Here is a 27,742-nt window from a genome sequence, read left to right as displayed (position 1 = left end):
TGAATTCCACACCCCAGGCAGTCCGCGGCAGGTGCATGGGGCGTGACAGCGTGGGCGTGGCCACACGAGGGCGTGGCCACGGACGGGACCAATACAGAAGCGTGTTCAAGTGGGCGTGGTCACAGGGGCGGGGTTGACGCTGAGCTGCGGGCGGGGTTCGCTCGCTCCGGAGAGAGCAGCTGCGGCCGCGGAGCCGGAGCCGGAGCGGGAGCCGGATCCCGGATCCCGGCCTAGACTGAGAACCAGAGCCTGGCCATAGGAGGGGCTCCAGCGACATGGGGTCCGCAGACTCCAAGCTGAACTTCCGGAAGGCAGTGATCCAGCTCACCACCAAAACGCAGGTGCGCCCTGTTCCTCCCCCCCCACCACCCTCATCCACCTGCCGGGCTGGGGGCTGGGCAGGGCTGGGGGCTGCGAACTTGGCGTGCGCAGAAGACGGGGTGACGGGTCGGTCCGGGGGCTGACGCGGAGGTCGGCGCAGAAAGGGGTCTCCCCCTCCTGTACCCGGGCTCCATCCCCTCGCCCCGGCTGCCCACCCCCGCCTCTTCCCCTGCGAGCACCTCCGCCCCCACCTTAGGCTGACGTGTGCCTTCTCCCGGAGCCAGGACCCTGCCGTCCGCCCCTTGTCCCGCCCCCCAGCGCCCTCAGCCTCACCCTCCTCCCACCACCCATCCTCCTCCTCCATCTCCTCCCTGCCCCTCGGTGCCCACGGGTCCGGACACACAGCCAGGGCTGACTCAACGCAAACAAAGCCGGGCCGGCGCCGGCTCGGGTCGGAGAAGCAGCTGGTGCGCGGCGGCTGCAGCTTCGCTGGGCCCCGGTCGCTGCTCATGGGCAAGCGAAGGCCCAGGTCTACTGCCCGTCCTTCCCCCCCCCCCCCCCCCGCAAAGAGTGGTGAGCAGAGTGGCAGCCTGGCAGGGCTGTGTCCAGGCCTACAGAGCCAGGGTGCTAGAGGGGTTCCTCCAGGCCTGGGAAGGGGATAACTGGATTTGTGGGTACCCTCTCTTCTCTGGATGAGGATGGGGGGGACTCTTGGTTGCGCTTTGGCCTGTTGGTATGGGAACTGGGGTTCCTGTCAGCCTCATCCAGTCCAGTCGCTCACAGGAGTCTACAAGTAGCAGAGTGTCCCCCCCTCCTCCCCAAACATATAGGACTTGACCCCAGCAAGGCTGTGTTCCTGCTCCAACCTTGAGCTAGGCCATGCTGGTTATGGGAGCTGTCCAACCCCAACTCCACAAGGCCCCTTATTTTCAAGGGGCTCTGGATCTGTTATCACACGGGACTGTCTCACCATTAGTTCCACAGTTCTGGGTGATCTTGTTCTTGACTGAGGGCCTTACAGCCCTTTGGGGCAGATTTCTGCTCTCACCCTAAAAGGGTCAGGGGCTTGTCAAACTGTGCAGGGCCTCTGGAGAGTTCAGTCTGAGCTCAGAGGCACTGGATTGATAGAAACTAGGCCTGCTTGCCCTGTGCTCTCTCCAGGAACTTGGGGGCACTAGGTTTTTAGGTGACAGAAAAGGTGGTATGTGGGTGTTCCTCTCAATGAGGGGGTGAAATGGAGAGGAAAAAGGGGTCCTTATCTGTTTCCCAGTTGAAGAGCTGGAGTAGGCTGGAGAGCCATGCTGTACTTCCTTCCCCAAGAGTCCTGTAGGTGGGAGGGGCCTGGAGGAAGAGCTGAAGCCTTGGACTCTGGGTACTGATCTGGTTTGGGTGGGCTGGGTACAAGAACCAAGTCCCAGATGGTCATCCCAGATCAGCACACTCACTATCCCTGAGGAATTCTCACCAGGCAGTCACTGCAAGACCTCTGACCCTGGACTCCCAAAGGCTGTGCTTTGGACAAAGCAGACCCTTTCCTGCCCCTGAGCTGCTGCCAATCAGCCTTCCCTGCTTTCCTGCCATGCATCCTGTTTTTCCGTGTGTGTGTGTGTGTGTGTGTGTGTGTGTGTGTGTGTGTGTTTCCTGTCCACTCAGCCAGCTTAGACCTTGGCCTCACCCTGGTCTAGAGGACTACCAGCTTTGGCTTTGTGTTTCTTGACCTTTTCCCAGAGTGAAGAGAAGAGGGCATTCTTTCCCTGATCTGAGACCCTCTCCCACACCTAGCCAGTGTGGAGAGTCTCTGCTGAAGGCCAAGTGAAACCTGGCAGGAGTGTTAAGTGTGTGTGTGTGTGTGCATGTGCATGTGTGTGAGCATGGGCAGAAAGGAGTGACTTGTTCAGCTGGAGGCCTCCTGGTCTTGCCACTGCCACCCCTCCATATGAAAATATCAAAAGCTATAGATGGTACCTGAACACTGGTGACTCATGCCTGTAATCCTAGTTTATTTAGGAGGCTGAGATCTGATGACCATGGTTCAAAGCCAACTAGTACAGGAAAATCTGTGAGACTTTTTATAATCAATAACCACCAAAAACTAGCTATAACTGGAAAGTTTTAGCCTGGAGCAAAAAAAAAAGCTGAGGGGCAATCACACACACACACACACACACACACACACACACACACACACACACCTTTTTTTCAATCCAGGTAGCTTAGTCTTTGTTACCTTAGCAGTTCAAAAGATTCTTTTTTTTTGTGGAGGGGTTGGCATAAAACATTTAGAAACATAAAAACTCCCATATTAGAACTATGTAATCGTACTTGTCATATGGTTACTGCTTTGTTCCATAAAACATTCCCTTTGTAATTGTTGTTATTATTAAGTAGTTGTACAAAGTAGCTACAAGTAGGCAGACACTGATACTCATGCCTGTAGTCTTGGCTACTTAAGCTAACACAAGGCCCTGAGTTCAAACCTTATTACTAATAAAAAGAAAAGAAAAAGGGTCCTTTAAAGAAACTAGTTTGCTGGGCACTGTCACACCTGTAAACCTAGCTACTCAGGTGGCAGAGGTCTGAGGTTCATGGTTTGAAGCCAGCCCAGGTAGGAAAGTCCATGAGATTCTGATCTCCAACAAATTACCAAAAGCCAGAAGTGGAGTTTTGGCTCAGTGGTAGAGCACTATCCTTGAGCACAAGAAGCTCAAGGACAGCCCAGGTCCTGAGTTCAAGTTCAAGGACCAGTATCGCCTCCCACCCCCAAATAAAAAGAAAAAATAAAAATGTAAAAAGGAGCTAGTGTGGCAGACCTAGTCCTTGGGAGGTTGAAGCAGAAAGAACAAAAGTTCTTGGCCAGCTTGGGCTGCATAGCAGACCCTGTCTCCCCAAACAAAAACTATCTCATTAATCATCTCCTTGCTTCATGGAGCCTAGCTGGACTCACTAAAGTGGGAGCTGAGCAATGCCCCCCTCTTCAGAAGCCTAAAGGACTCTAATAACCCTGACTAATGCCTTCAGCCTAGTCTGGTGTGGTTAGAAATGGTCACCAAATACGAGTGTGTAAGCTACAGTGGGATCAGGAAAGAAGGAAGCACAAATAGTGAAGGAAGAGGCCTGTTTCTGAGGGCTCCCCTGCCTCCCCATCTCCCTCATATACTGATACTGCACCTTCAGCTAAGGGCCTGTGCTCTCACTCAACTTTTTCACTCATAGTTGGGGTTCTGTACCACTTGAGCCATGCCTCCAGTCCAGGATTTTGCTGGTTAATTGGTGATAAGAGCCAGACTTGGCTTTGAACCACAGTTCTTAGATCTCCTGAGTAGCTAGGATTATCGATGTGAATCCTGCCCAGCTTCTGGGGGGAAAGAGGGGTGGAGATCTTTCTTTTTTTCCATACCAAGCTGTTCTGAAGCCTCTTAAGACCCCTTCCATGCCCTGTCCTCCGAATTCAGTCCTCAGATGACACTTGCCTAATGAGTTGGGTCAATGAGGAAATGTCCCTTGTGTGCTCAGCTGGGCTTCTGCCCCTTTAAGGGGTGGTGGCTGCTTAAGAGGTGGGAAAAATACTGGTGGCTGCTTTCCCAGGCACCCCCTGTGGGAGAGTGCTGCACTTTCTCTGGGCTGTCCTTTACTACCCACTCTAGGACCCGCTAGGTCCTGCACCCTAGTTCCTGTCAAAGAGTGGTTAGGGCTGAATACTGAGGGCCAGTGAACCCCATCCTCACAGCCCCTCCTCTGGCCTTTGTCCGTACCCCCAGCTAACTTGCTCTACCAGTTCTGGAGTGGAGCAGATACTCCTGCCAGACCTGACCTGAGGGCTGTGGCGCACGTGCAGAAGCAGGGCACAGTGGGAGCTTTTTTGTGCAGAGAATGAGTTGGAGTCCTCCTGGACCTTGGTAAGGCAGGTCACCCCACCTCTCAGCCGTGCCCAGGGACCAGGCTGAGGAGGTCTCCAGGCCTGGTTTCAACATCAGCTGGATGCACACTGGCCGGGCACCTGTTGTAGGGCTCAACTGTAGGGTGGGGGCTTCCAGACCCTGGGGCTTGGAGGCAGGTGCACCTGGACCAGTCCCAGACTGTGATGAGGAAGGGTGGAGCTGGTGTTCCCAGGCAGGAGCAAACACCGAAGGCCAGGTTTCAGAAAATGGATTATTATTATCATTATTATTATTATCATTATTGGTAGCAGTAATAGCAGTACTGGTCTTAGGGTTTGACTTCAGGGCCTGGGTCCTGTCCCTGAGCTTTTTTTTTTTTCCCCTCAAAGCTAGCATTCTACCAGTTAAACTACAGCTCCACTTTTGGCTTTTTTGGTACTTTATTGGAGATAAGAATCTCCTGAACTTTCCTACCTGGGCTGGCTTGGAACCTTTTCCCTTAGATCTCAGCTGCCTGAGTAGCTAGAATTACAGGCATGAGCCATCAGTAATCGGCCAGAATTATTATTATTATTATTATTATTATTATTATTATTATTATTGGCAGTACTAGTGCTTGAATTCATGGCCTGAGTGTTATCCCTTAGCTTTTCTTCCCCACCCCCCAAGGCTCATGTCCTGTACTACTTGAGCCATAGCTCCACTTCAGGATTTTTGGTGGTTAATAGGAGGGAAGAGTCTCATCAACTTTCCTGCTTTGAATCACCATCCTAGATCTCAGCCTCCTGAGTAGCTAAGATTACAGGTGTGAGCCACCAGCACAGTGGTTCACATGTGGTTGTAAGGCATGACTTGGGCTCCATGGGTCCTTGAGTGCTGGGCAGAGCATGCTGGGAAAAGGGGGTAACCAGCGTAGAGGAAAGGAAAAGAGATATCAGGGTCATGTCTGGTGATAGGAAATATGGGTGCACACATGCTTCTGTGTGTGTGTGTGTGTGTGTGTGTGTGTGTGTAAGTGTGTAAGTGTGTAAGAGGAGGGGGAAGGGAGGGAGAGGGAGATAGTTAAGTCTAATCTTGGCTGACAATTGCACTGAGGACCAGTCTGGGTCTAGCAGGGAGTAGGAGCCCCCGGAGGACTGTGTGTGGCACTGGTCCTCTCTTTTGGAGAGGAGTGGGTGGGTGGGGGCTGAAGAACAGACTTGGAGGCAGGGACTCTAGGGCAAGGTTGTCTGAACTTCACTACTGGCCAGCAGAGAGCTCCACAGCCTGCTGGTCTTGGATTTGGCACCTGATGAGGGGCAGCTCAGAGAGGGGAGATGGGGCAGGTGTCCTCTTGTCATCTTCCTATGGGAGAGAGGTGTGGCCTTGAGCAGGGGCGTGGCCTGGGGCACAGCCAGGCAGACAGTCACTGGCACTACCTGAGAAGTAAGAGGGTTCATCCAGGGGCACACAGCCCACAGGGACTGGGCTAGGCTTCTGCTGCTGCCCTGTGCCCAGCTCCCTCACCCTGTGTGCCCAGCCTGGTTGTGCTGGCAGAGCTCTGGGAACCAGATGGGTGCTCCTTGTCCCTGTGGGGATGGCATAGAGGAAGCTGAGGCCTTCCTCTGGGGATCTCTGTTGCCCTGTTGGTAAGGGGCTGTGTGTGATTCTGGACATCCTTTCCCCAGCCTGTGGAAGCCACTGACGACGCCTTCTGGGACCAGTTCTGGGCAGACACCGCCACATCGGTGCAGGATGTCTTTGCATTGGTGCCCGCAGCGGAGATCCGGGCCGTGCGGGAAGAGTCACCCTCCAACCTGGCCACCCTGTGCTACAAGGTGAGAGCTGCCTGCCTTCCTGCTGTCATGTCTGCCATCCCTGGAGAGGGTGGGGAGGGGTGACAGAGATGGCCCAGCCTGTCACGGGCAAAGGACCCCCCCCCACACCAGATCCTGGTTCTTCTCAGCCTCCCTCAGCCCCTCCCCTGCACTCCGGGCAAAGTGATATTTACAGAAGAAGCCCAGCTAGCCTTGCAAGTCCCCTGAGATCCCAGGCTGTTCTTGTCCTCCTCCGGGTCTGGGGCTGGCTCACCCCTCTAGCAGGGACCGCCCTGCCAGGCAGAGGCCTCCCTATCCAGGCCTCCACAGCATGGCACTGTAGTCACCCCTCTGCTGCCCATTCCTGTAGGCCGTGGAGAAGCTGGTGCAGGGAGCCGAGAGCGGCTGCCACGCGGAGAAGGAGAAGCAGGTGGTCCTCAACTGCAGCCGGCTCCTCACGCGCGTGCTGCCCTACATCTTCGAGGATCCCGACTGGAGGGGCTTCTTCTGGTCTACCGTGCCTGGGGCAGGGCGAGGAGGGGTCTGTGGGCCTGGCCAGGGTGGGTGGGAGGGCCCTCTCAGGACTGCCATCTCCTCTCACACTTGGGGGTGCCGCTGATGGATAGGGTTCAGGACCCACCACCTCTTTGGACTCAGTTTTCCTCCCATGGTGGAGATCTGTGCTCTTAATCTGGGGAGGAAGCTGGCTAGGGAGGGAAGCTGGCATGGCATGGGTACACCACGGCAGCTGGCCATTCTGGAGGTCCAGAGGGACCATGCTGGACCCCCACCCCACCCCCGAGTTTATCTCCAGGTGAGGGCTGAGGAGTGAAGCCTAGTGATTCCCAATATGACCGAGGCCCGTGAGGTTGGGGGACACTTCCCAGCACCCCCAGTCAGTGAGGGAGGATTCCTGGCTATCCCCAGTCCCTTGTGAGGCAGAGGGGCAGGCAAAGGTCAGCCTTGTTTTTATTACCTCTCTGCCCTTTGCTGTCTGCCTGGGGCTCAGTTCCTGTCATCCATATCAAGCCCTGAGCCCCTCACGGAGATGGCATCCTCTGCAGGGAGAAGAGGAGGATGAGAACGCCAGGCCCCTGGCTGAGTCCCTGCTCCTGGCCATTGCTGATCTGCTCTTCTGTCCAGACTTTACCGTCCAAAGCCACCGGAGAAGCACTGTGGTGAGGACCCCCCCCCGCCAGGACCCCCAGACTGGGTCCTCAAGGAGGGCCAGGCCTGTTGAAGCCTTCCCCCCAGGGTAGGATGTAGTCAGCCAGGGGGCCCAGGGTGTTTGGGGGCAGCCTGGCATTCACGTCCAAGGGCTGGGCTGGTGGGTGGCACAGTTGGGGAAGAGCCAGATTCGGCCCAGCCCTGCCCACTGCCTCCAGGAGGCTCTGGACAGCCACCCATTGTTTTTGTCTGCCTGAGGTGGGCGGGGTGGGGGGGATCTTGGCCTTCTCATTCACTCATGAACTTCATCTGGAATGTTCTCTGACTCCTACCCCCCCTCACCTGCCACACCACCATGGCATCCATGTTATGTCCCTCCAGCTTTGTTTCCCTGCCTCACACTAGACTGAGTAGAACAAGTAGAAGAGTCTGGGATGGAGGCATGGTTCAGGTGGTATAGCACCAGCTAAGCAAACAAGCCAAGCAAATAAGAGGCTCTGAGTTCAAATCTTGGTACCAACAAAATATAGGCAGAGGGAGAATGATCACTGTGTACCATATATTCATATATATATATATATATATAAATGGATATGTTAAGATGAAACCCTCTAGCATAACTAATTGGCGCTAATTAAAATGTTTTCAAAAACGAAGTATTGATGTAAATTGAAGAAAAACAAGCTTTTATGTTAAATTGGGAATTAGTGGCTTATGCTTGTAATTCAAGCTACTTGGGAGCGTAAGATCTGAGGTTCAAAACCAGCCTGGGCAGAAAAGTCCATGATACTGGTATCTCCAATTAATGTAGCAAAAACCTGGTGGAGGTGTGGCTCAAGTGGCAGGGTGCCAACCATCCTTGAAAAAGCCATGAGAGCAGGAGGCTCTGTACATAAGCCCTAATACCTGCACCAAAGGGAGGGGGGAGAATATTTAAGAACATTGATTTCCTGGACATGCATGAAGTCTTGGGTATTTGAGAGTTTGTCTTTAGGAGAATATGAGATGGCTGGAAATGGGGTTGGGTGGGTTTAGTCTTACATTATTATTAATTTTGTTATTATTTTTCTTGTTGTTGATCATAGGGCTTGAACTTAGGGCCCAGGAACCATCCCTGAGGCTCTTTTGCTCAAGGCCAGCACTCTGACTTCGAGCCACAGTGCCACTTCTGGCTTTCTGGCGGTTAACTGGAGATAAGAGTCTCATGGACTTTCCTGCTGGGACTAGCTTTGGCCTGTGATCCTCACATCTCAGCCTCCTACACAGCTAGGTTCACAGACGTGAGCCATTAGTGCCTGGCTATTATTAACTTTTAGATAGCACTGCGTTTGAATTCAAGATCACATGCTCGCTAGGCAGGTGGACCTATGACTGGAGCTCATCTCTGGTCCCTTTTATGCTATGCTGGAACAAACTTAGCATATACTTTGTCACCTACGTTATTAGTTGCCCCAATGAGGTTCCACACATGCATATGAGGTATCAGTTGCACCCCTCCATCACTCTTCCTGATTCTCAAAGCAACGTGGACGGGTTTCATTGTTCTACTTTCATATGTTGTGCTGTTTGTTTTTGTAGTTTGTTTGCTTGTTTTCAACTATGGGTCTTGCTTTGTGTTAGGTTAGGCCCAGTGATTCACTGAAAAGGGGTCTTCCAAACTTTTCTGCCTGGTCAGGTCTTGAACTGTGGTCTTCCCCAATCCAAGCCTCCTAAGAAGCTAGGATTGCAGGGTCCTTGTGATCCTGGTGGTACCTGGTCTGTGCTGTTCCTTCCTCCTGACCTCTCACCCCATCTCTCCAGGATTCGGCGGAGGATATCCACTCCCTGGACAGCTGTGAATACATCTGGGAGGCTGGTGTGGGCTTTGCTCACTCCCCTCAGCCGAACTACATTCACGATTTGAACCGGTGAGCTGGACCAGGCTGGACTCCTGCACAGGTCTTCCTGCGAGGTCCTCCCCACTTGCCATTGAGTCTGAGCCTTACAGGGACGAACAGGGGTCATTTCTTTCCACGGACCTGAGCAGGGATGCTGGGCGGGGTGGGTAGTGGTCTCCTTAGAGGGGGTACCAGGTCCTAAAATTCCCCTCCTCCCTTCTCCCCTCCTCCAGCATGGAGCTGCTGAAATTGCTGCTGACCTGCTTCTCTGAGGCCATGTACCTGCCGCCAGCCCCAGAGAATTGCAGCACCAACCCATGGGTTCAGTTCTTTTGTTCCACAGAGAACAGGTGAGGGGCCTCAGGCCTGTCTTCACTTTCTCTTCCTGTTCCAGCCCCTCTTTGAGTGTATGTGCTGCCCCCTGGTGGTGATGACTGTAAATGTACCCATTTATACTACCAGCTGTGGGTGTTGTCCAATACCTCCTATAGGGGTGGCCAACCCTGTGGGATGCTTACTCCAAATCCTTCATCTAAAAAAATATGATGGACCCGGGCACTGGTGGCTCACGCCTGTAATCCTAGCTACTCAGGCAGCTGAGATCTGAGGATCGTGATTCAAAACCAGCCCAGGCACTAAAGTCTGTGAGACTCTTATCTCTAATTAACCACTAGAAAACTGGAAGTGGTGCTGTGGCTCACGGGGATAGGGTGGTAGCCTTGAGCTAAAGAGCTCAGGGACAGCACCCAGGCCCACAGTTCAAGTCCCACAACCACCATCACCACCACCACCAACAGCAAAAAAGATGCAAGCCAGGTGCTGGTGGCTTCTCCCCTATAATCCCTGTAATCCTAGATCTGAGAATTGATGTTCCAAGCCAGCCCAGGAAGGTTTCTATCTCTAGTAAACCACTAAAAAAGCCAGAAGTTTTGCCTAGCATGCATGAAGACCCGGGTTCAGTTCCTCAGTGCCACATACATAGAAAAGCTGAAAGTGGTGCTGTGGCTCAAGTGGTAGAGCAGTATCCTTGAGGAAAGCCCAAGGACAGTGCTCAAGCCCTGAGTTCAGTTCCCAGGACTGGCAAAAAAAGAAAAAAGAAAAAAAAGTCAGAAGTAGAGTTGTGGCTAAAGTAGGAAGAATGCCAATCTTGAGCATAAAAACTCAGGGTCAGTACCCAGGCCTTGAGTTCAAGCCCCATGTTCCACACACACCACACATTTGTGCATATATGTATGTATGTATATATATATGATATGAATCATACATGTGTTTTTCAGATTTAAAAAGAAACAGATTGGCAAAAAGTAAATAAAAAATAAAAAGAAACAAACTGACTTAATTTGAGTAGTGTATTTCACTTAATCCAAACATTTAATTTAAAAGATGAGCATTTGGGGCTGGGAGTTTGGCCTAGTGGTAGAGTGCTTGCCTAGCATGCACAAGGACCCAGGTTTGATTCCTCCATACCACATACATAGAAAAAAGCTGGAAGTGGTGCTGAGGCTCAAGTGGTAGAGTTCTAGCCTTGAGAAATCCCAAGGTCAGTGCTCAGGCCCTGAGCTCAAGCCCAGGACTGGCAAAATTAAAAAAAAAAAGATGAGCATTTGCTGGGTGCTGGTAGCTAGCTACTTAGGAGGCTGAGATCTGAGGATCGTGGTTCAAGGGTATCTTGGGCAGGAAAGTCTGTGAGACTCTTTATCTCCAGTTAACCACCAGAAAACCAGAAGTGGCAGAATGTTAGCTTTGAGTAAAAGAGGTCAGAGACATCACCTTCCCCCTGAGTTGAAGCCCCATGACTGATGAGAGAGAGAGAGAGAGAGAGAGAGAAAGAGAGAGAGAGAGAGCTTAATGAGATCCTTATACAAAATAAGATGTTTTACATGCCCTTTCTCATATTCCCATTTCAAAGTTGGCCAGACCATGTTCTAAACAGTAGGTGCATGTGGCCTGTGGCCTTCTGTGGGGGGGCGGGGAGGAGGGAGCCTGGTTCTCTTGGGATACTGGTAGACTCTGGGGTCATCCATTGTTGGTGTCACAAAGCCACATAGGCAGTGGAACACAGTGTGTGCCCACGCTCCTGTGGTGCATGCCAGCTGGGTCCAGGCTGCTCTGGCTCCACAGGCACGTGTCCATGGCCTGCACTTGGCTCTCTTGCTCCTAGTCTCTGGTCCCATGTAGCATGGCACACTACCTCCTTCCAGTTTGGCTGGCCTCTTGCCCAGCCTTTTCTTCCCCCAGAAAATGAGGCCCAGGGTTCCCCCTCCCTTCCTTGCACCGGGATAGTCAAAGGCTGGCTAGACTTCTCTTTCTCAATCCTTATCAGCACACTGCCAACCTCTGCCCTTTGTTTAACCCCTCTTAGTCTCAGTTTCTTCATCTGTAAGATGAGGAGCTTGAACCCTGACTTCTTGCAAATCTGATTGAAATCATGGTGTGGTATGGGAGCTGGGTGACCGAGCTGGTCCCTGCTCCTAAGGGGAAGCCGCCTTTTCCCTGGGCCTCTGCTCCCGGGGTCTGCAAGGAACCCTCATGACTGTCTGTCGTGCTCTTGTCCAGACCGGTCCAGGCCAGATCTGGACATGCAGATGGACAAGTAGTATCTTTTCTGCTCATGGCTCTCCCTGGCTCCCAGCCCAGAGCCTGACTCTGATGCTGATGGAATGAGGAGGGGGTTTGCCCGTCCCTCTGCGTGGCCATGGTGGTGGCTGCAGGGGGCTCCCTGCACCCCTGTCCTTTCCTTGCAGACACGCACTGCCTCTCTTCACCTCGCTCCTCAACACCGTGTGTGCCTACGACCCCGTGGGCTACGGGATCCCCTACAATCACCTGCTCTTCTCCGATTACCGGGAGCCCCTGGTGGAGGAGGCCGCCCAGGTACTCATTGTCACCCTGGACCACGACAGTGCCACCAGCGCCAGCCCCACTGTGGATGGCACCACCACGGGCACCGCCATGGATGACACTGATGTAAGGATGGGAGGGGAGAGCGCTGTGGGCAGGGGCACCCTGGCAACAGAGGAACCTCCTCCTGTGCCTGGGAATGTTGGCCTGGGAGGGGCATCACTACTGCCACCCAGGCCAGGGTGGGGGCCCTGGGTGTGGTGCCTGCTCACCGGGGCTCCCTACACTGGCAGCCTCCAGGGCCCGAGAACCTGTTCGTGAACTACCTGTCCCGCATCCATCGTGAGGAGGTGAGGCTTGTTCCGTGCTTGTGTTTTTATTGCCTCTTCATGATGGCTTTGTGGGGGGCGGAGGGGTGCTGTGTGAAAGGCCATGGCGTCTGCCCCAAGTCAAATAGGAATGGGAGGATGCCAAAGGACATAAAAGTGCAGAGAGAAAGCCACGTGCCTGTGACGCATGCCTGTTATCCTAGCTGCACAGGAGGCAGAGATCTGAGGATCGTGGTTTGATCAGCCACTTTTTAAAAAGCCAGAAGTGGAGCTGTGGCTCAAGTGGTAGAGGGACAGCCTTGAGTGAAAAAGCTCAGGGACAGCTTAGGCTCTGAGTTCAAGCCTCAATAAAGGGGGAGAGGAAGATATAGAAAGGGCCAGTGGCACCGGCTGCTTGGAGGAACTAAGAAGCCCTCCAGAAAATGAGGTGTCTTGATGTCCAAGCTCAGCAAGGGGGAAGATACAGTGGACTTGAAGTCCAAGCAGAGCCAAGTTTGTGTCTCTCAGAGCCATGGGTTCTGTAGCTGGGTGATGAGGACATGGCTGGGTCCCTTGAATGTGGATCACTCAGCCTGTAGTCTAGCTTGCAGTATAAGCTCAGTAAAATGACAGTCCTGTGAGCCCTCAGGTGTGATGGATGGGAAGCAGTGTGGGGGCTGGGCAGAGGGTGAGGTGTGTGAGTGAGAGGCGCTGGCAAACAGGTTGTCTGGTTCACGGGGCTTCACATGGGCTCCTCAGGGGCTGGGATCGTGCCCTCTCCACCCCCCAGTTATTCATGGTTCTGAACCTGGGTCCTTCAACTCTGGAGGGACTCTGGGAAAGCAAGGTGTTTGTAGAGGGCCTGGGCCTGCAAGGCAGAACTAAGGAGAGCTGGGTTGAGCCAGTCTGCCCTTTCCCCCTGCCACCTCCACCCCAGGACTTCCAGTTTGTCCTCAAGGGCATCGCACGGCTCCTGTCCAACCCCCTGCTCCAGACCTACCTGCCCAACTCCACCAAGAAGATCCAGTTCCACCAGGAGCTGCTGGTTCTCTTCTGGAAGCTGTGTGACTTCAACAAGGTGGGCGGCGCCTCAGGCCTGGGGCCCGCAGAGCCCCCTGGGAAGGGCTGCTGGATGCAGAACTGTCTGGAAAAGCCCATGGATGGGTTGGAGTCTCCCCACTCCACCGACCTAGCCCACCTAACCCCCTTCCTTGCTCCCAGAAATTCCTCTTCTTTGTCCTGAAGAGTAGTGACGTCTTGGACATCCTGGTCCCCATCCTCTACTTTCTCAATGATGCCCGGGCAGATCAGTGTAAGCCTGGGGCAGGGGTGAGGGTGGGGGGATGTGGGACAGGGTCTCCATACGTGGGTAGGGTCCTGCCAGTTGGTCTTGGCCCCTGGGTACCTGGACTTCCTTCCAATCCTCCCCCCCCACCCCTTGCGTGTCTCGCAGCCCGGGTGGGCCTGATGCACATCGGGGTCTTCATCCTGCTGCTTCTGAGTGGGGAGCGGAATTTCGGCGTGCGGCTGAACAAGCCCTACTCTGTGCGCGTGCCCCTGGATATCCCCGTCTTCACGGGCACTCACGCAGACCTGCTCATCGTGGTGAGGGGCATGCACGGCCTGCCCCGGAGGCATAGCTATGGTGGGGGAGGGCAGTGTGAACCCCACAGCCACCCCATGTCCCTTCTCACACAGGTGTTCCACAAGATCATCACCAGTGGCCACCAGCGGCTGCAGCCTCTTTTCGACTGTCTGCTCACCATCGTGGTCAATGGTAGGGGGCCTGGAGCCTGCATTCCCCACGGTGGCCACCAGGTGGCGAGAGGCCACAGGCCAGCCAGGCACCTGGCTCCTCTGCTTTAGCCCATAGAAATAATGGAGCTGGGAGCTGGTGGCTCATGCATGTAATTCTAGCTACTCAGGAGGTTGAGACCAGGCAGGAAAAGTGGGAGACCCCAAGTGGAGTTGTGTCTCAAGTGGTAAAGGGCTAGCCTTGAGCAATAAAGCTCTGGCACAAAGAAGAAGAAAAAAGAACCAACGCAAGCCACAGGGGTCCTGCTAAAATTTTCTACTGTACGAAAGAATACAGAAGATAAAACTTTAGTTATTTTTTTTTGATACATGGGAACTATCCTTTAGGGTTATTCTGCTCAAGGCAGAGACTCTACCCTTGGAGTCACAGCTCCACTGCAGGCATTTTGCTGTTTAATTGGAGATAAGAGTATCACGGTCTTTTCTGCCCTGGCTGGCTCAAACGGTGATGCTCAGATCTCAGCTTCCTGAGTAGCTGGGATTATAGGTGTGAGCCAGTGGCGTCCGGTCCTAGTCCACATCTCACTCTCTCGAAGTGTCACCCTACCTCAAGAGCCTTTCCATGGTGACTGCAAACAAGCTGCTGCACCTGCTTGAGGCCTTCTCCACCCCCTGGTTCCTCTTCTCGACTGCCCAGAACCATCACCTGGTCTTCTTCCTACTGGAAGTCTTCAACAACATCATCCAGTACCAGTTTGATGGTGAGGGGTATGGCTTGGAGCACAGGATGCCTTCCTGTGTCTGGAGGCCATGACTCTGGAACGGGCCTCCAGGGGCGCCATCTACCTCTAGGTTCATTCTTCCAGTGTGCATTTATTAAGTACCTGCAGCATACCTGGGCTCAGGGAATGCAGTATGGGAGTATGAGGAGGTTCCTGTCCTGTGGGCACGGAGTTGCAGGGGGTATCTAAGCATTCACCTAAAATTCAGTGTCAGGGATGCTCAGAGTGGTTGAGATTCCCCATGCCTGTCACTGCAGCCCCTCTCCTCACCACTCATTATCCCTGCTGCCAGGCCACCGTGTATAGATCCAGGATTTACCTTCACGGACCCTTGACATTCTCATTTATAAGATGGTCTTAAATAAGAGCATGAAGAGTCCTCGTCTCAGAGGGCATTGGGAAGGGTCAGTAAAATAACTCATAGAAAGCATAGTGTCCCATAAGTCACTAAAATAAGTAATCTTGCCTCAAGTAGGAGGGAGTAAAATGTATTATAAGGGTGAGGGTGGCATCTGCAAAGGTCCTGGGGCAGGGAAGTGTAGTGTGACCCAGGACTGTAGAGGTGAATGGGACCCCAGGAAGCATTTGCATCTTCCCCTGGGAGCCTTGCAGGACAGGCACACATCTTTTCTTCCTCCCTGGCTCCTCCCTGGCTCAGTGAGTCCAAATACTGAGTATCTGGCTTGGTATGGATAATACTGTCTGCCCAGGTGGGTTAACAGGAGGTGATGGGAAAGCAAGCTCAGGCTCGAAGCCATTTTTCCCAGTATAATAATACATGGCTGCACACAGCCCAGTGCCAGCCCTGCTCTCCCTCCTATCCCTCCTGTCCTGCCAAGTCCAGATTGGATGGGGGAGGGGAGGCCCTCACCCCTCAAGACCCAGGCAGTGCTCGCATCCCACAGGCAACTCCAACCTGGTCTACGCCATCATCCGCAAACGTAGTGTCTTCCACCAGCTGGCCAACCTGCCCACTGACCCGCCCACCATCCACAAGGCCCTGCAGCGGCGCCGGCGGGCCCCAGAGCCCCTGTCCCGCACAGGCTCTCAAGAGGGCGCCTCCATGGAGGGTTCCCGCCCTGCAGCCCCTGCCGAACCTGGTACCCTGAAGACCAGCTTGGCTGCCACTCCAGGTCTGCCAATGGCCGGGAAAGGGGGATGAGCTCCTGGCACCGGTTAGGAGCCGGGTGTGATCCCTGGGGACATTGAGAGGGTAGGGATGGCTGCTGGGCACTGGTGGCTCAGGCCTGTAGTCCCAGCTGCTCGGGAGGCTGAGATCTGAGGATCGTGGTTTGAAACCAGGCTGGGCAGGAAAGTCCATGAGACTCATATTCAAGCCAGGAGTGGAGCTGTAGCTTAAGTGGTAGAGTGCTAGCCTGGAGCAAATGAACTCAGGGACAGTGCCTAGGTCCTGGCACCCACTTCTAGGTAGCATGATAGGAGATCAGATTCAGTGCCTCTGTGGTGGGCAACAGGCAGGAACACTCGTGGTGCCAGGTCCCCAGTGTCACCGCAGTCTCCTCACGCTCCTGTGTCCTGTCCAGGCATTGACAAGCTGACAGAGAAGTCCCAGGTGTCGGAAGATGGCACCCTGAGGTCCCTGGAGCCTGAGAGGCAGCAAAGCTCGCCAGAGGGCAGCCCAGCCAAGGGGGTGAGTGCCAGGGACACCAGCAGCATGTGCAGCTGGGCGGCGCCCTCTCCCTGGCCTCCCTGGTCGGGGCTGAGCCCCGGCATTCTCTGGTCACTTGCACAGGACAGATGTTGGTGCCCAGAGCATCAGATTGACGCTGCCAGGGGGAGGGGGGCTTTGCAGACCCCTCCCTGTTTACCCTTCACATCTAGCAGCCTTATCAGAGGTTGGCCTTTATCCTGCCTTCTCTGGGCCCTAAACCTGTCACTGGGCTGAGGCTGGGCTGGGCTGGGCTGGACTGGACCTGGGGCCCAGAGCAAAGGTGCAAGGCTGAGCCTGGCCCTCTGCTGAAGGTGGGTACCCCTACCGCAGTCAGTGAAATGACCTCCTGCTCTCTGACCCATCCCATCCCCACTCCCTTCCTTCCTGGGGACCAGGAGCCCAGCCAGGCTTGGCGAGAAGAGCGGCGGCTGTCCAGTGCATCGGCCAGTGGCCAGTGGAACCCAACACCAGATTGGGTGAGGGAGCCTCTCGCCAGAGGGGGCAGGGGCTGGGTTTTGGGCAGGTGGCACTGAGGTGGTGGCTTGACCTTGAGCCACAGCAGGCCAAAGTCCAATGTCAGAGCCCTGGTCCCTTGTGCAGGTGGTGTCGTGGAAGTCCAAGCTGCCGCTGCAAACCATCATGCGGCTGCTGCAGGTGCTGGTGCCCCAGGTGGAGAAGATTTGCATTGACAAGTGTGTCCTGGGCCTTGGGGGGGGGGGCCGGCTCGCCCCGGGGGGGCCTTGCTAGTCCACCTGAGCACGCCAGGGACCCCTCTTCTTCATAGGGGTCTGACGGACGAGTCAGAGATCCTGAGGTTCCTGCAGCACGGCACCCTGGTGGGTCTGCTCCCTGTGCCCCACCCCATCCTCATCCGCAAGTACCAGGCCAACTCGGGCACTGCCATGTGGTTCCGCACCTACATGTGGGGCGTCATCTATCTGAGGTGGGCCCCATCGGGGGGACAGGGGGCTTCCACCCATAGGTCTGGGGTCCACCTGAGGGCCTGCCCAGCAAGAGAAGGGGTTCTCCCATCCACAGCGGGGTTAATGCCCACACAATCAATCCAGGTGGCCTTGTCTGGGGAGGGGTGGCTGGTGTGGTTGTGTTGCCACCTAGCTTGCTTCCTTTATTTCCTTTTCTCTCCTCCCGTTTCCTCATACTTCCTTCCTTCCTTCCTTCCTTCCTTCCTTCCTTCCTTCCTTCCTTCCTTCCTTCCTTCTTTCCTCTCTCTCCCTCCTCTCCCCCTGTCCTCCTTTCCATCCTTCCTCCCTCTGTTCTTCCTTCCCTCCCCATCTCCTTCCTCTCTCCTTCCCTCCCGCCTTCTTTCTGTGTCAGTAGTGGAGTTTATACTCAGGGCCTCACATTCTCCCTTGGCTGTTTTTAAGCTCAAGGCTGGTGCTTTGCCACTTGAGCCACAGCTCCCCTTGTGGATTTTCTGGTGGCTAATTGGGGATCAGAATCATATAGACTTCCCAGTCCAGGCTAGCTTTGACGGGCCATTCTCAGACCTCAGCTTCCTGAGCAGCTAGCTTTCTGGGTGGGAGCCCGTGGTTCCTGGAACCTTTTCTGCAAGGTGCCCCCTCTTGGAAGGTGGCAGTGCCCTCACTCCTCCTCTCCCACTGCAGGAATATGGACCCGCCCATCTGGTACGACACTGATGTGAAACTCTTTGAGATCCAGCGGGTGTGAAGTCGGACAGCCACATGGGGCAGGACTGAGGGGGTCTAGCCTGGTCTTTTGAGCGTTAATGACCAACCACAGAGTGTGGGGCAGGCAGAGTGGCTGGAGCCGAGGTGGCAGCTCCAGCTGCTCCTGGTGGCTGGGCACAATGGTGTCTCCAGCCTCATAGGCTGGGCTTCCAGGTTCTGGGCTCACTAGAGCCTAGAACTGGCTCCTCTTTCTGTGAGAGCCCTTGGTACCCAGCCACTTCTGTGCTGCCCATTCCCCAAAGCCACCAGGTCACTGTGCCCAGGAGGTCTCTGCACCCTAGTGGGGTCCCTTGAGGCACCCTGGCAGGGAGCTGGGGTGCCTGAGACCATGTGTTCCAGCTCCACTCTCTGCCAGGGCCTCAGGGAAATGGAATATGGGTCTGCTGGGTGAGGAGATGGGGGGTGGGGGCCTGCAGAGGCGAGACTGAGGAACTGCTGTGCTTGAGGGGCTGGCAGTGGGCATGGATGGACAGTGGGTACAGCCTGGCTGACAGGGGCTGGGCAAAGTGGGGGTGAGCTGCTAGGCCCAGCTTAGCTCACTGTCCAATGATGGGGTCCCCCCATCTGCCTTGGCTCTGGGCCACTTCACCATGTGTGTCAGTACAATCTTTGCTCGGAACAATCGGCCTCTTTACACAATAAAACCTCCCTTTTACCTGCCCCCACCCCCTGCTTTCGTGCTTAGTGTGTGTGGGGGGAGGGGGGATGGGGCGTGGGGTGCAGGCTCCACACTGAAGTTCTTATCTTCTTCAGCCAGCTGGGGACTCTGCACCCCAGAGTGAGTCCCCTGAGGGCCTTTGACCCCATGTCTGGGAGCCAGCACCTGCTGTTTTCTCAGGTGGAAGCGTAGAATTGTGCCTTGTCACCCCAGGGTTTGTGGCTATCCAGAAAAAGAAAAGCCTGCCTAGGCTGGGGGCCCGATTCAGCCCCGTGCACAAACTCCCGGCAGTCAGAAACAGCATTGAGACCCCTTTGGGGTCTGTCCCTGGCATATCACTCAGAACCCAACTCGTAAGAGACAGGACAGGATTGGAGCAGGCCAGTCAGTCTCAGCTGCCAGGCCTGGCTGTGTTCCAGGCCTCGCCCTGTGGCATGCTTGTTTGCATGGGGCTAGGGGAGATGGATAGGCTGACAGGGCCACCTTGTCACTTCCCTTGCCCAGGGGCTCAGGCAGACTCCCCCGCCTTGGGGATGGGATGGCCAGAGGCTGCAGTGACCATCTATGCTTGGTCCCAGGCCACAACCCTTCCCACCACGCCTGGGGTGGCAATTCTGTCCCTGGGAACAAATGCCACGGAGCCTGGATGGAATCAATCAAATAAACAGTGTTTATGGCAGCGGGAGAGAGCTGTTGAGCCCTGCCTGGCAGTTAATTAATGGGTTTATTAGGAGAAGGGTGTGTGGAGAGAGAGGTGGAGAGCTGCCCGCAGAGCTCTGCACACAGGGCCCAGAGCTAGCATGTACTAGATCAAGCTGGGCCCTCTCGTAGGAGAAGGCAGACTGTTGGGGCCTGGCTAGAGAGGGGTTCAACTCTCCCCTGACTCTCTTCTCCAGGCTGTCACTTAGAACTGATTCTCTCAAAGGGAAGCAGCAGCCTGCCGGCCTCTTGGGAAGCCCACTTGGCTGCTCGGATGGTGTGGCAAGGCTCAGGGCAGGAGGTGCTCAGGCCTGGCCATGGCCATCTAAAGCGCAGTCTTGAACCCCAAGATGGCATCCTGCCTTCTGTGCATCTTCCTGATACCCCACTACCTTCTTCTCTGCCTTGGCACTTCTGGTTCTCAGGGGGTGGTTTCTTTGGGCATCCTCAGGCCCCCAAATAGACCTCTACCAGCCCCCCGACGGAGTGCATGCGATAGAAGACCCCCAGAGGCAGGCCCAAGTTGACGATGGTGAACCATGTCCGGTAGCCATAGAACTCCTTCTCCAGCCCGTTCTCAAACTCCGGGTGTATGCCAAACGCCGGCATCATCCACAGCTGTTGGGGGATGGAGGATGGGGTGGGAGAGGGGACCTCCCACACTCCAAGATGCCCAGCTGTTAGGGGAGGAGACCCCAGAACCTGTAGTTCCCCCTCCCCCTCCCACCTTTCTGTCGTGTGTGTGTGTGTGTGTGTGTGTGTGTGTGTGTGTGTGTGTGAGTGGTGTGTGTTTACTGATAACTGGGGCTTGAACTCAGGGTTTAACACCTTTTTTTTTTTGCCAGTCCTGGTGTTTGAACTCAAGGCCTGGAGACTGTCCTTGGAAACTTTTTTTTTGTCAGTCAGTCATGGGGCTTGAACTCTGTCCCTGAGCTCTTTTTTGGGGGGGGGCGGGGTGGGACATGGGGCTTGAACTCTGGGTTGGACACTGTCCCTGAGTGCGCTCTCTCTCCCCCACTCCCCCCCCCCTCTCTTTGTGGATCATGGGGCTTGAACTCTGGGCACTATCCCTGAGCTCTTCAGCTCAAGGCTACCACCTTACCCCAGGAGCTACAGCCTCACTTCCCGTTTTCTAGTGATTAATTGGAGATAAGAGTCTCATATACTTTAGTGCCCAGGCTGGCAGCAATCCTTAGATCTCAGCCTCCAGAGTAGCTAGGATTACAGGCGCCAGTACTCAGCTCCTATCTCAATGTTTTGCATTCTTCAAGGCTCAGATAAGACCTTTCTTAAAGCTGCCCTGGCCTCTAGATCCACACTGACTTCTCTGAGATCCCAAGGCACTTTAGAGCTAACTCATTCCTTATTCTCCGCCTGGACCAGTGGGTTCACATCTGAGGTGTGAATCACTCCCACACACCCAGGCCTTCTGTGCTTGTCTGTGCAATGGGCCATAATGTTCAATGTCAGTTACGAAGATAGTGCAAGCAACATGTGGAGGTAATGCACAGAGGTGGCCTGAGATGTAACAGCTCCTGGAAGCCAAGTGAGGGATATTAAATATCTCCCACTAAGGATTCTTCTCTCTTTTCCTGGACTTGAACTCAAGGCCTGGGCACAGACCCTTAGTCTTATTTTTCTCTCTTTCAAGGCTGGTGCTGTACCACCTGAGCCATAGCTCCACTCTGGCTTTTTTTTTGTTGTTGTTGGAGATGAGTCTCACAGAGTTGCCTGTGGTAGCTTTGAACCACAGTCCTCAGATCATAGCCTCCTGAGTAGTTAGAGCTCATGAAGAGCTCTTAAAAAATAAATCAGGCACTTTATCTCTTTTGTCTGAATTTGGTGGATAATGAATTGACCAATAATTTTCTAACTGGTCCTTTTAGCATCTTCCTATCTAGACAGTAAGTTTTTGGAAAGTGGAAATGTTTTGTAAGAACTTAACTATGTTCTTGGCACACTGATTCATGCCAGGTGGCTGACAAGAAGCTGGGGGCAACATTCCCTGCTTTCTAGCAGCATCACGATAATTGCAAAGCGGCAGGTGACCTTGATCCAGCCCTTCCTGAGTGAGGCTTTCTGGGTCCACCTAACTCCACCTCCTCCCTCCCCAACAAGTCCTTCCCTGGCCACTCACTGTGATGTTGCAGAGGATGAGGAAGAGGGAGATCTCCTTGAGCACCCGCCGCTTCCAGTTGAGGTGGTTGTAGGAATGGATGTAAGCCACGGAGGCCCGGCGCAGATCTTGGCCCAGCTCCATCAGAGAGCCTCTGTGGGGAGGCTGTGTCTCTTGCTTTCCAGACAGGTCCTTGGGCACCGCCTCCCACAGTGGGCGTCGGTGCAGGCCCTCGATGATGAAGAGATTCTGGGTCATGTGTTGGACAATGAGCAGGAGGGAGTAGGCCAGGATGAGCTGGTTGAGCAGCTCATGTGGGCGGGTAGCCACGATAGCCACAATGGAGAAATAGGCAATGCCCATTTGGCCCAGCGCGGCTCCCATCAGTAACACCACATCCAGGCTGCGGGTGGGGTTCTTGACCGTGTCCAGCTCTCGCTCTTCCAGCCCGTGGATGGCTGTGCCTGCCAGGCATGCCAGGCTCATGGCAGGTAAAATGGCCACGTAGAAAGCATAGTAGAGGGTGAAATACTGGCGGCCGATTTCAGGACCGCTTGCCTCAATTTGGAAAAGCACGAAGATGCACACACCAGCCACCAGTGCCAACACGCCAAGCAGTGGCCCAAAGATGGCCCCATGCAGGTGGAAAGGTGGGCTGGGAGGGTGCGTGCATGTGTGGACTGCCAGACGACGGCCCACATTCTTCCACATGACAAAGAGCACCGCACAGCAGATGAGGCAGTATTCCGTGCTGAAGGGGTAGAGCATCAAGTAGCCCTTCTGAAAGACCTCGCACACGGAGGAGTTCAGGCACAAGCAGGTGTTGGTCTCGTTGCCTGGGGAGGGGAGGGGCGGGAGGAGACAGGTGTTCAAGCAGGCCCTGGTCAGAGGAGGTCCCCGAGGAACCAATCGCTCTCAAGTCCATCTGGAACATGTGAGAGCGGGAAGAGGCCCATCCAGCGGTCTTTATTTATTTATTTGGTGCTGGTCCTGGGCTTGAATTCGGGGGCTGGGCCCAGGCTGTTCTCCAGTGTTGTTTTTTGTTTGTTTAAGGCTAGCGCTTTACCACTTGAGCCACAGTTCCACTTCTGGTGGTTTTGGTGGCTCATTGGAGATATAAAGAATTACTGACTTTCCTGCCCAGGCAGATCTCAGCCTCCTGAGTAGCTAGGGTGGCAGGTGTGAGCCACTGGCATCAGACTAGCTGCTCATTTTTTTTTTAATGTGGAAACTTTAAAGGCTCAGACATTACACAGTAGAAATCACAAAATTGTCTCTCTTTCAAAGAGATTCAAGATTTTAGCTGCCAAATTTATATAAAGCATTTAAAAAATGTCGCTGGCTGGGTGCCAGTGACTTCCCTGTGTACCTGAGAACTTCTTCACGAGGGCACTGAGCTCTGCCTCGATCTCACGGTGCATGGAGTCATTGGTCACAGCCAGGACCCACAGCAGCAGGTTTGTGGCCAGGGTCAGCATGAGGCCACACCTGGAAGAAGGGCCCCTGCTCATTCATGCAGCCTGCCAGGTTTCCCTTGTCCCCCATTCCCCATCCTTACCATTGACTGAATCTGGGGCAAGTGTTGAGTCTCAAAGTCAGGTGCCATGGGAGAGGCTGCCCTCGGGGCCAGCTGGGGACTAAGCCACAGCTACAGGGGTCCCTTGTCCAGAGAGGCTGGGAGGCTTGGGAGGGAGAGGAGTCTTACCTGGTGAGATTGGTCTGCACCTGCACACAGTCTTTACAGTGTTTCCAGAGGACCCAAGTCTGAAAGAGACAGGGCCTTGAGCCCAGGGACTGGTGGGGTGGTGGGGCAGGCTGAAATGTGTGTGTGTGTGTCCAAGTTGCTTGTGTGTATTTGCAATGGATGACCCTGAGAGGAATCTGAGGTTGAATCTAGGCTTCATCCTTTTTTTTTTTGTCAGTCATGGGGCTTAAACTCTGGGCCTTCAGCCCAAACCTAGCCCTCTACTATTTGAGCCACAGTGCCACTTCTGGTTTTCTGGAGGTTGATTGGAGATAAGAATTTCACAGATTTTTGTGCTCAGGCTGGCTTTGAACCCCAGTCCTCAGCTCTCAGCCTCCTGACTAGCTAAGATTATAGGTGAGAGCCACTGGCGTACAGCTTGATCATTTCTTTCCCTTGCTGTGTAGTACTGGGCCAGTGGCAGAACAGCTCTGAGCCTCAGTTGGCTCAGCTTTGAAAAGGAGTTGAAATGTCCACTGCTTGGGGAAATACGAGACATGAGATCCGGTGCATGGCTGACAGACATGCGTGATTTTAGAAAGGAAGTTTGGACATCTGTCTATGCATGTGCACATGTATCTGCATGCACATATATGTAGATATATGCAAGCAAGCGGGGGTAGATATGATTAGAATTGTGTACATGTGGCAGACACGGCACACATGTGGTGTGTGGGCTGCTGCCTGTGTACGTGGGTATGGGGGGTGGGCACAGGAAGTGTGTGTTTATAGGGGCTGTGGTGTGTGGGACATTGCCTGTGTATAGGTGTGGGTGTGTGGGCATGGCTGGTGTGGGCAGGTTATGTCCTTGGTGGCATGAGGTCGGGGGCGGGGAGGGCCTGTCACCTGGATGACCATGAAGACAATCTCGATGGCCGGGAAGAGGAGTTCCAGTTCAGACTTGCACTGGCTGTGGCTCACGTCGTAGCCCATGCGGAAGACATTGAGGCAGATGGTGCAGCTGCCAAAGAGCACCAGGGAGCCTGGCCGGCCCAGGTTAGCATTGGCACATGTCCTCAGGCCAGCTCTCCTTCCCCCACCCTCTCCAGCCACACTCACCCCGCACCCAAAGCGGTCCTGCATGTGGGTCTCTATAGAGCACAGCGTGGGGTCGCTGCATGGTGTTGGCCATGTAGTAGAGGAACCAGAGGATGGAGAGGACCTTCAGGACGGCCAGAAGGATCCACACATCGCCCAGGGTGACAGACACATTGTTGAAGATCATGCTGCAGATGAAGGCCCCGCCCAGGAACACCACGTTGAGGGCCAGGAGCCCAGAGAAGAGCTGGCCAGCCTTCTGGGCCTGCCGATCCCGTCGAAGCAGCAGGGAGAAATGGCGAACCAGCCAAGACTTCTCCCTTGGCAGCTCAGGGCCTCCTGTCGCTTTGTCCTCTGTGTCCTCTTGGTTCTTGTGGGCCGGAGCCTCCTCAGTTGACTGTGCTTCCACAGAGGACAAATGTGGAACTTCAGCAGCAACTGGTGAGAGAGAAAGAGTTCTGCATTGGCTGCAGGAGTTCAAGACCATCTCTTCACCGTGGTCCACAGAGGTTCACAGAGAACAGGAGGCACGCCAGGAGTCACCCCTGTGATCCCAGCTACTCAGGAGGCGGAGAGCTGGGAATCCAGAACCTTCTCTCTCATTAACTAGCAAAAAGCCATTGGTGGAGCGACGGTTCAAGTGGTAGAGTGCTAGCCTTGTGCAAAAAGCAGAGGGACAGTGCCCTGGTCCTGAGTTCAAGCCTCAGTACTGGTACAAAGGAAAAAAGAAAAAAGAACAGGAGACAGGGAAATCCTTTGTGTTACCCATAAACCTTAAGGGTGTGCGTGTGCATGTGTGTACTCGTTATGGCCTGTCTCTAGCTCCCATGATCCCTCCTGCAGCCAGCTGTTCCTTCTCCCTTACCCACTGGCTCCCCCGCCAGCAGCCCTCACCCATTCAGTTTACTACCATGGAAGCCTTCCCTCTCTGCCCAAGCACGCTGGTGGAGTGTAGCTGGGCCACTCCTCCCAGCCGAGAGTGTGGGTGTGTACTGTCAGGTGTGTGGTGTGGTGACAGCCCCTTGCCCCGGGAGAACAAGAGCTGCTCCACTTCATCCTGGGTAGGTGTTGGGCCCGCTCTCACCTCAGGTTTGGCGCTTGACTCTGGCAGTTCCATGGGCACTTTCAGCACCAGAGCTCTGGACAGAGACCCTTCCCATGAACCCCTTTCATTCCTCGCAGCCACCTAGGCTTTCCAGAGGATCTTGGTCTCTTTCTCCCAGACTCCCTCACCCAGACTGAGCAAGGCTGAGGCTCAGAGGCACACCTCTCTGTTCCCTTTTCTTTGTTGTTGTTGCTGGTGGTACTAGGGATTGAACACAAGGCCTTGCACATGCTAGGCAAGTGTTTTACCACTTGAGCCATGCCTCCAGCACCTCCTTACTCTGTTTTTGTCAGCCTTAGCAGCTCTATCTTATCTTCCCAGGACTCACTCCCCTATCTGAGTGCCTAGATACCACCACTCTCTACCCTGTGACCCTGGCAGGTTTCTCAGATTCTGTGTCTCAGTATCTTCATCTGTGAATCCAGCACACAACTAGCAAATGGCAATGTCCACTGAATAGAAAATACTCCCTCCTCCCTCCCTCTGTCCTTCTTCCCTTCCTTCTTTCTTTCCGTTCTACTTCTTTTCCTCCCTTTTTCCCTCACTCCTCCTCCTCTTTCTCCTTCCCCTTCTCTTCTTTCCCTCCCCAGCCTTATTTTTTTTATATGTTGGAGATCTAACCCAGGGCCTTGTCCACATTAAACACGCATTCTAACACTGGCTAGCCACCCCACCCACCACAACAAATTCTTGAGTAGACAAATGGGGGAATTCATGCCATGACATCTACCTCATAGAAATTTTGTTACAATTTAATGAATTAATACATATATAAATTCACTTAGAGCAGGGCCTGACACAGAAAAAGCCCTCCCACCCCACCCCACATTTGGGAATTTTCCTACTCCTCTTTCTAGAAGCTGGAGAGAATGGGAAGATCCATTTGTCGGTGAATTTCAGAGATGGGTTTTGCTTGACTGCAGGCTAGAGGGGAAACTGAGGGCCAAGGTTCTCACCAGGACAGCTCCCTACTCCCCCACAGCAGTCCCACAGCAGTAAAGGGGAGCTATGTAAGGCTCCAAATCTGCTCTGTAATCTCAGAATTTGGGAGGATGAGGCAGGATCTCAAGTTCCAGATGGGCCAGCGCTACACAGGCAGCCCATCTACGAAACAAAATGAGAAGGCAGGACTCACACCTGTGAACCTAGCTACACAGGAGCCTGAGATCTGAAGACTATAGTTTGAAGCCAACCCTGGGCAGGAAAGTCCATGGGACTCTTATCTCCAATGAATCACCGAAAAGCCCAAAGTAGAAGCGAGGTTCAGGTAATAGAGCACCAGTCTTGACAGGAAAACAACAGCATCCACAACGACAAAAGCTTGGGAAAGCGCCCAGGCTCTGAGTTCAAGCCCCAGGAGTGGCACATCCATGAGTGAGTGTGGGTTAATTCAGTTTATCTCTGGGCAGGGTGGAATGGGTGGAAACGCTAGTGCGAGTGGAACAGGCCAGGAGTCCGCCACTGCGGGGCGCGCCCTCCCCTCCACCCCAGTGCAAGGGAGGGCCCGACACCAAACTGGTTTATGCATCGTATTTAGGGACCAGTGATGACGGCCGCAGAGCCGTCGGGGTGTGGCGCCGAGCCCAGCCGGGAGCGCGGAGACCAGATGGGAGCACAGAGCCCAGCCCGGAGCGCGGAGCCCAACCAGGAGCGCGGAGCCCAGCCCCGAGCGCGGAGCCCAGCCGGGAGCGCGGAGCCCAGCCCGGAGCGCGGAGCCCAGCCCGGAGCGCGAAGCCCAGCCCCGAGCGCGGAGCCCAGCCCGGAGCGCGGAGCCCAGCCAGGAGCGCGGAGCCCAGCCGGGAGCGCGGAGCCCAGCCGGGAGCGCGGAGCCCAGCCCGGAGCGCGGAGTCCAGCCCGGAGCGCGGAGCCCAGCCCGGAGCGCGGAGCCCAGCCGGGAGCTCGGAGCCCAGCCCCGAGCGCGGAGCCCAGCCCGGAGCGCGGAGCCCAGCCCGGAGCGCCCAGCCCAGCCCCGAGCGCGGAGCCCAGCCCGGAGCGCGGAGCCCAGCCGGGAGCGCAGAGCCCAGCCCGGAGCGCCCAGCCCAGCCCGGAGCGCGGGACCAGCTCCGGACGAGGCTGCTGAGCGCGGGCCGGGTCCGCAGTGCCCTCCTGGCGTCCAGGCAGCCCCAGCCCCACGCCCCGTTTAAACGACCATCCAGGTTTCTCCCTGGTCCGCCCAGGCGCGGGGCGGAGCGTGCCCTGCTGATCTCGGAGTGTCCCGAGCGAGCGGTGGGAAAGGAGGTGGGCGCAGAGCCGGAGATGGGGTGGGGTGGGGGGGG

At 54.9% G+C, this 27,742-nt stretch overlaps 2 protein-coding genes across 2 annotated transcripts; one reads left to right on the top strand and one right to left on the bottom strand.

The window, feature by feature from the left end:
* The first annotated feature begins 179 nt into the window (after positions 1-179).
* On the top strand, positions 180-18,766 carry Hid1 (HID1 domain containing). Its single transcript, XM_090350245.1, has 19 exons — positions 180-341; positions 5,867-6,016; positions 6,366-6,536; positions 7,060-7,173; positions 8,963-9,069; positions 9,273-9,389; positions 11,784-12,006; positions 12,174-12,230; positions 13,126-13,266; positions 13,410-13,500; positions 13,642-13,793; positions 13,887-13,965; positions 14,540-14,704; positions 15,631-15,858; positions 16,270-16,376; positions 16,793-16,873; positions 16,998-17,089; positions 17,182-17,340; positions 18,023-18,766. Exons 1-19 carry the CDS (start codon positions 276-278, stop codon positions 18,084-18,086), a joined length of 2,364 nt encoding a protein of 787 aa, XP_090206371.1. The 5' UTR covers positions 180-275; the 3' UTR covers positions 18,087-18,766.
* A 683-nt stretch (positions 18,767-19,449) lies between these two features.
* Otop3 (otopetrin 3) lies at positions 19,450-25,478 on the bottom strand. The gene is made up of 7 exons (XM_090351501.1): positions 25,355-25,478; positions 24,383-24,799; positions 24,170-24,306; positions 23,285-23,343; positions 22,949-23,067; positions 21,601-22,415; positions 19,450-20,081 (listed from the first exon to the last, which is right to left on the bottom strand). The coding sequence occupies exons 1-7, from the start codon at positions 25,476-25,478 to the stop codon at positions 19,911-19,913; spliced, it is 1,842 nt and encodes a 613-aa protein (XP_090207627.1). The 3' UTR covers positions 19,450-19,910.
* Positions 25,479-27,742: the final 2,264 nt, after the last annotated feature.

This window comes from Megascapheus bottae, chromosome 17 (assembly GCF_031878675.1).
Source record: "Megascapheus bottae isolate mThoBot1 chromosome 17, mThoBot2.hap1, whole genome shotgun sequence".
Classification (NCBI taxonomy): Eukaryota; Metazoa; Chordata; class Mammalia; order Rodentia; family Geomyidae; genus Megascapheus; species Megascapheus bottae.
Note: the sequence above shows the minus strand (reverse complement) of the source record. Positions and strands in the feature narration are given on the sequence as shown.